We start from the raw sequence: 6,288 nt of genomic DNA on the forward strand, positions 1-6,288 counted from the left end.
TCCCTTTTTCTTCGGTACTACGACCATATTAGATAACCACTGCGGGTACTGAGACTTTCGGATTATCCCCGATTCCTGAAGTTTCTTTAATTCCGCTTCAACTGTCGTCTGTAACTCTGGTGCGATTCGCCTCATCTTTTGTCGGATAGATTTGAAACTCGGATCGATCTTCAAATGATGGAAGCATACTTTTGGGTCTATGCCTTCCATATCGCACATGTTCCATGCGAAAACATCCATGTTCTTCTATAGGACCAATGTGAGTTGATTTATCTGTTCTTCTGATAATAACGACCCGATCCTTACTATCTTCGGCTCTTCTATCGTTCCCAAATTGATTTCTCGGGTGGGTTCTACGTCCGAGAAGTTCGGATTTGGTTCCTTTAACGGAGCCATTTCATGTAATTGCTACAAGGGCTCTTTTTCTTTTGCTTCGTATGCCATAACCGCTTGGGAGATAACCTTTTCCAATTCTTCTGTCGCCTTAGCTTCTTTGGCCTTGTTCTTCTCCCTCCGCTGTCTTGCCCGTCGTTCCTCATTTATTTGGATGTCGACTTGCATGCATTGCCTGGACGCCTGTGAATCGCCCACGACTTCTGCTATTCCTTTATACGTTGGAAATCTCAGTATTTGATGATAAGCCGATGCCACCCCTTTTATTCCGGCGATCCAAGGTCTCCCGATGATAGCTTCATAGGGTGAGGCGACATCGACTACACAGAATGTAGTTAGAGTATCCAGATAACCGCCTCCGTCCGAGACTCTCATAGTTACCTCGCCCTTTGGGATAGTCACGGTCCCATTAAAGTCGTAAATCTAATATGTTGAGGGGACGAGAATGTCATCCGATAGTTCCATCCTTTTGAATGTCTCGTAGAAAAGCACTTCGACTGAACTCCCACTATCTACCAGTATCCTTCTCACGCCCCACTCCTCGATCAACAGGGTGATGACCAATGGGTCGTTATGGGCTTGACCGTTCATCGGGACATCCTTGGCCGAGAAAGAGATAGGTTGCATCATCCAAGGTACCATCGGTAAAGTCTTGGCTACGCTGAAGATTTCTTTACTATTATGGTCCCTCTTGTGGATTCTAGAGGTGATCCATGGGCTCAGGTTATATTCCTGAGCGGCCTAGTGCGAGATGGTGTTCACAAACTGAGCTGATATGTCAATTCGGACCTAGTGGATAGGTGCATCGGGCGCGGTAGTCGGCTGTGGCATTTGTCGGACAAACCGCCCCAGGTATCCATCTCGGATGAGATGTTGCATGATGTCTTTCACCTCTCGACAGTTATTAGTGGAGTGACCTTGGTACTGGTGGTAGTGACAATATTCAGGGTGATCCTTGGTTTCTTCAAACTGCACTCCTCTTGATGCCGGGTATATGATGTCGTTTCTTTTCTCTACCTCTTTGAAGATTTCTTCTAATGGGGCGTTCAAGGGGGTGTAGGCTCTTGTCTCGTGCCTCGGCTTCTTTACTTTCGCCACCCACTCTTTCTTCCCCTTTTCCCGTGATGGTAGCTCTGGTCTCTTCTCGAGCCGTCTGGGGACATTGCCTGTGCTTTCCTTGGTTGCTGCACTGGCCTCTTGCACTCCCCTGTCCCTCGAATCCTTTTGAATTTCTTCCAGTGCGATGTAGTGCTCTTGCATTTTCCGCATTTCTTTCAATGTTTGCGGTTTTTCAGTGAACATAGCTATCCAGATGGGGTCCGACTTCCCTAACGTATTTTCAAATCTAAAGATCTGTTGATCGACTGGTACTTTCCCGATCTTTGTACACAGTTTTCTCCACCGATCAGTCAAAGCTCCGAGTGGTTCCCTGAACCTTCGCGCCAGGGTGAATAATCTATTGACTCTAGGCCGAGGTTTGTTGTTATGCATGTAAGTTTCGAGGAAGGTTTCAATTAGAACCTCATAGTTATTGATTGTCCCTGGTGGAAGTGTGTAGAACCAGTTTCTCGCCTCGCCTTCTAGGCTCGCCGGGAAGAATTTACAAATTATTACATCATTGTTCTTCCACTGGATCAGCGACATAGTATACATCTTTACGTGCTCGACTGCATTCCCCGTTCCATCGAATCTAGACAGAAATGCAGGGAGTGCGCACTTCGGTGGGAAAGCCATTTGCTCAAGCTCTTGGTAGAAGGGGGTCTTCTCGACCTCACTTATGACTTCGTCTAACTTGTCCTCCTCGCCACTTCCTGATAGTTTCTTGATCTTTTCTTCTAACTCTCTGAGCTTGGCCTCTGTTGCACTGTCAGACCTCTCATTTTTCTCGGGCCTATCTTCTTCTGTTGATGAGTCCTCGGGTGGACCGTACCCTCGGGTAGGTGGTATCGGAGGCTGCCCTGATCGGCCAGGGTTTCTCGGTCCTGCTACTGGTGGTAGTCGTCCTGATCGGCCTTGGTTACTCGATGTTCCTCGGCTAGAGGTTCCTCTTGACCTTGATCTTAGATTCCGCAGCTGATAGTTCTCGAACTCTAGCGCCAGGGGTTCCTCTGCTGTAGTTCCCTTAAGGCCGCCTCTTGTCTCCGTTGACTCTCGAGAATTGCAAGTAGCGTTGGATCCGTGCTCTCATGGCTAGAGTGGCCGTTCGGGTGATTTAAACGAGCAGGGGGTGGTGTTGTCGCCAATGGTGGTGGAGGTGGTAGTACGGGGGGTATCTGAGCCGATGCTCGGGGACCAACTTCAATAGCCGCCTCTCTTCCCAGTTGTACTTGTCTAAGTCGATCCTTCTCTCGCCCGAGGGCCTCCTGATATTCAGTTTTTCGCCTTACTCTTCGCCTCTGGGCATGCGCAATTAATTCTTCCTTATCGTCTTCTATGTCTGACGCAGTAAGCCCGTCTATTTGATCGTCCCTCCTCTGAGTCATGATGATCTGCTCCAAGGGCAAGGTATCATCATCTCGTCCCAGGTCTACTTCCTCGTCCACAGTCGACATACCTCTTGCAGCCGCTCTGGATTCCTCGGGTGGTGGTTGTCGGCCATTTCCTTGTCTTGGTCCCGTTACTCCTCATTGCATGCTGCTGCTGGTAACTATGCGGTTCCTTAGAGTCATTCATGTCCCTGACGTGCTGGCCATCGGGTCTGGCGTACCGTGAGACCGAGGGTCGTCCCTACCTACGTCAGCAAAGACAAATAATACCTTACTTTGACCCGCTTTTTGAAAGTTTCTCTAATACATACAGATTTAAATGAAATCGGCCTGACACCCAAACCCGACTTCACAAGTACGATTCCCTCTACTTTACCAGGCTGACTTCACCACCTTGTCCTATTTTGACTCTAAATACTCTTTTAGCCATATGCCATGCTACGTCGCTTTCACTACTACACGACGTCGCTCTCAGTACCCGGCTTTGCATTAACTACTATTTTTCCTACATTCCCTATGTTCCAAATCATTAACTCCTAGTACTTTTCAAGTAAAAGATTCAGATCCGTATTGAAAATTAATTTTAGACAAAAATTTATTAATTTCCTTGGAATTACTCAGGGATGACTTCCCTGAACTCCTTGGGTTTTCCTCCGGCAGCTATTGATCTCGCCGTCGAACTACTTTGTTCCATGTTCTCGGATCTGACTCCATGGTTCGGTGTCGATCTGTTGAACGGGTTTCCAAGTGACCTCGATATAGAAAGCTTATTAACTACTTTTTGAAATTTACGATACTTAAATTTTCAACACGAAACTTCAAGTGACTTCAACCAAACATCAAGGATGTTACTTGGGAGTTTTTAGAAGTTTTCTCTCTGTTAGGCTTTCGTCATGAAAATAAATATTGGAGACGAAAACAACACTTAAACAACCCAACTCTACTCGCTTCAAAGTGCGGCTAGTCGAACTGTTAACAGAATCTTTCCATGGTCTCAACCAAACGCTAATGGCGTCATTTGGGAGCTCTTAAAGAATTTCCTGCCAACTCGACTGCTCATACCCGACATAACTGAAAACTTTTCTTTATCGCACGACTCTACCGACGGAAATCTAACTATTTTGACAAAACTCGAGAAACAAATGACGAAGAAAGGTGTTTCACCGGACATAGTTTATCTCATAGCATCAACTACCACACACAAGGTGTTTTCAGGAGCTTTTTGATTATCTTTGTCGGTGTATGCGGCCAAGGTATCCGGAGAACTTAAACGTTCCCCTTAGTCGGCGCCAGAATGTAGTTGCATAAAATCACAAACTACATTCGATGGTGTGGAAATCAAACTACACTAAGTAAATATGCATACTCAAACATGAACACAAAGATATACGTGGGTCGACATGATTACCTACGTCCACGGGGTGAAAGGATGATTGTTATTATTTCACGTTTGTAGATGGTGGATTTTCGACAAAGGGTAGAATTGTAAAACTATACTCCAGATTCGGCAACCGGATGAGTATTGAGGCTCATGTCTCTCATCAAAGCATGAAAGCTCATGCCATAAAATCTCTGACTGAGAAGGCTGTCTCTCAGAGTACATGTAGATGTGTAGTCTCTCAGTTGAGGCCACGACACATGTCATGAATAATGAGCAATTTCAGTAATTACTCCAGATCCGGCAATCAGATGAGTATCGAGACTCATGTCTCTATACATGAAAGCTCATACCACCTATGATGGAGAAAGTCTCTCAGAGAAGATGTAGATGTGTAGTCTCTCAGCTGAGGCCACGACACATCTCATACTGTATAGAATCGAAAGACTGGGCGGCTCCTAGACAGCATGTCTGCTAGTATAGAGCCACAACGTCTTCGGGATGTAACCAAGTTTTCCCCGACTATGCAAGAGGAATATGACACTCCAGCAAGTTTATATTGCTCAACCCTCAGATAATTAATGCTCCTAAACAGGAAGCCCTTCTAGTATAGAGCCGGCAATTAATTATCTTAAATCGTCTGAATATCCGGCAATATTCTACGAGTCGTCAATTAATCGCCTGAATATCCAGCAATATTCTACGATTCCTCGTTATATTTCATTACTTCAATCTGTGGTTCTTCCCAGCAGAATTCCATAGGTTAGTAATAAATATTCAACGAAACAGGCATCTAAGCATCGAATAAGCCCTGACAAAAATGGTGCAAGTGTAATTAGAAGATAATACATAGACCAACATTTTGAATGCACGAACGAGCATTTCAAAAATACAAACGAACGAGGAACCTATGCAAAATAGGAAGGGAAAATAATAATAATAAAATATTAAGCAAAAGCGCCAGGGGACTAGGCTCACCAGCCGGCCAGTCATGCCGTGACTAGTCCCGCGCCCAATTTATATTTTACCATATTTTTAATATCTTCACGATCTCATGAAAATCCTCTTGTTCGAGCAAATTTCCTTTATTTCAAAGAAATTATCTAAATCATATGATTTTATCAAAAATAATAAAATTAGGGAAAGGTGTCGCGGGACCGAGCACCATCCGGCCATGTCTTGGTCGTGGCCGGTCCCACACCTCACGTCCCATTATTTTATTATTCCTTCTCAAATTGTGAAAATTCCTTGATTTTATGTATTTTCCCTAAAATCATGAAAATTACCTCATTTCATGTATTTTTATCTAAACCACATGATTTTATTAAAACTAATAAAATTAGGGAAAGGTCGCGGGACCGAGCACCAGCCGGCCATGTCTTGGCCGCGGCCAGTCCCACACCTCACGTCCCATTATTTTATTATTCCTTCTCAATGAAAATTCTGTAGGATCAGAATCTCACAGCAATAATGCCTCAGCGAAATTAACAACAACACAACACAACATCGTCGCAGAACAATTTCAGAAATGATATAATAAATGACGTCAGCTAGAATCATGAGAAAGATGTGATGATCCTGTGAGAATTAGAGAATTAGAGAATTTGCGAGATTAACATTTGTAAGGTTGCGAGAATGTCGCAAGCCATATCCGAAAATAAAGGGCAGATTAGCTGTCATCCACTATGTATTTCCCTATAAATAGTCGTTCAACTGAGAAGAGAAAGAGAGATCTTTTTTGAGTAAGAAACAAGTATATAAGAGAGAGAAAGTCTAGAGCAGAGGTCATTCTTGATTCATTTATCTTTTCTTGTAAGAATATTCAAAGATTGATCAATAAAATTAAGATTGTTGATCTAAAATGAGTTGAATGTTAATGAAATCATATGAGGGGTGTAGTGTAGGATTTCCTGCAATTACATAATGGCGCTAGAAACAGGGAGGTATTGAAGATTATTCTAGAAAAAAATGAAGATTAATATTGAGATTTGTGAAGATTTAGAGTGATTGATTAAGAATTTTACATAATTT

The 6,288-nt window shown here is 43.7% G+C and overlaps 1 protein-coding gene across 1 annotated transcript; it reads right to left on the minus strand.

Moving 5' to 3' along the window:
• Nucleotides 1–1,182: 1,182 nt before the first annotated feature.
• Nucleotides 1,183–2,127, minus strand: LOC113278870. The gene has a single exon (XM_026527602.1). It carries the CDS (start codon nt 2,125–2,127, stop codon nt 1,183–1,185), a length of 945 nt encoding a protein of 314 aa, XP_026383387.1.
• Between the last annotated feature and the right edge of the window lie 4,161 nt (nt 2,128–6,288).

Source organism: Papaver somniferum, chromosome 5, assembly GCF_003573695.1.
Source record: "Papaver somniferum cultivar HN1 chromosome 5, ASM357369v1, whole genome shotgun sequence".
Lineage (NCBI taxonomy): Eukaryota > Viridiplantae > Streptophyta > Magnoliopsida > Ranunculales > Papaveraceae > Papaver > Papaver somniferum.

Excerpts from the sequence above, each read along its gene's own strand:
- LOC113278870 (XM_026527602.1), bottom strand. The coding sequence starts at position 2,127 with ATGGCTTTCCCACCGAAGTGCGCACTCCCTGCATTTCTGTCTAGATTC.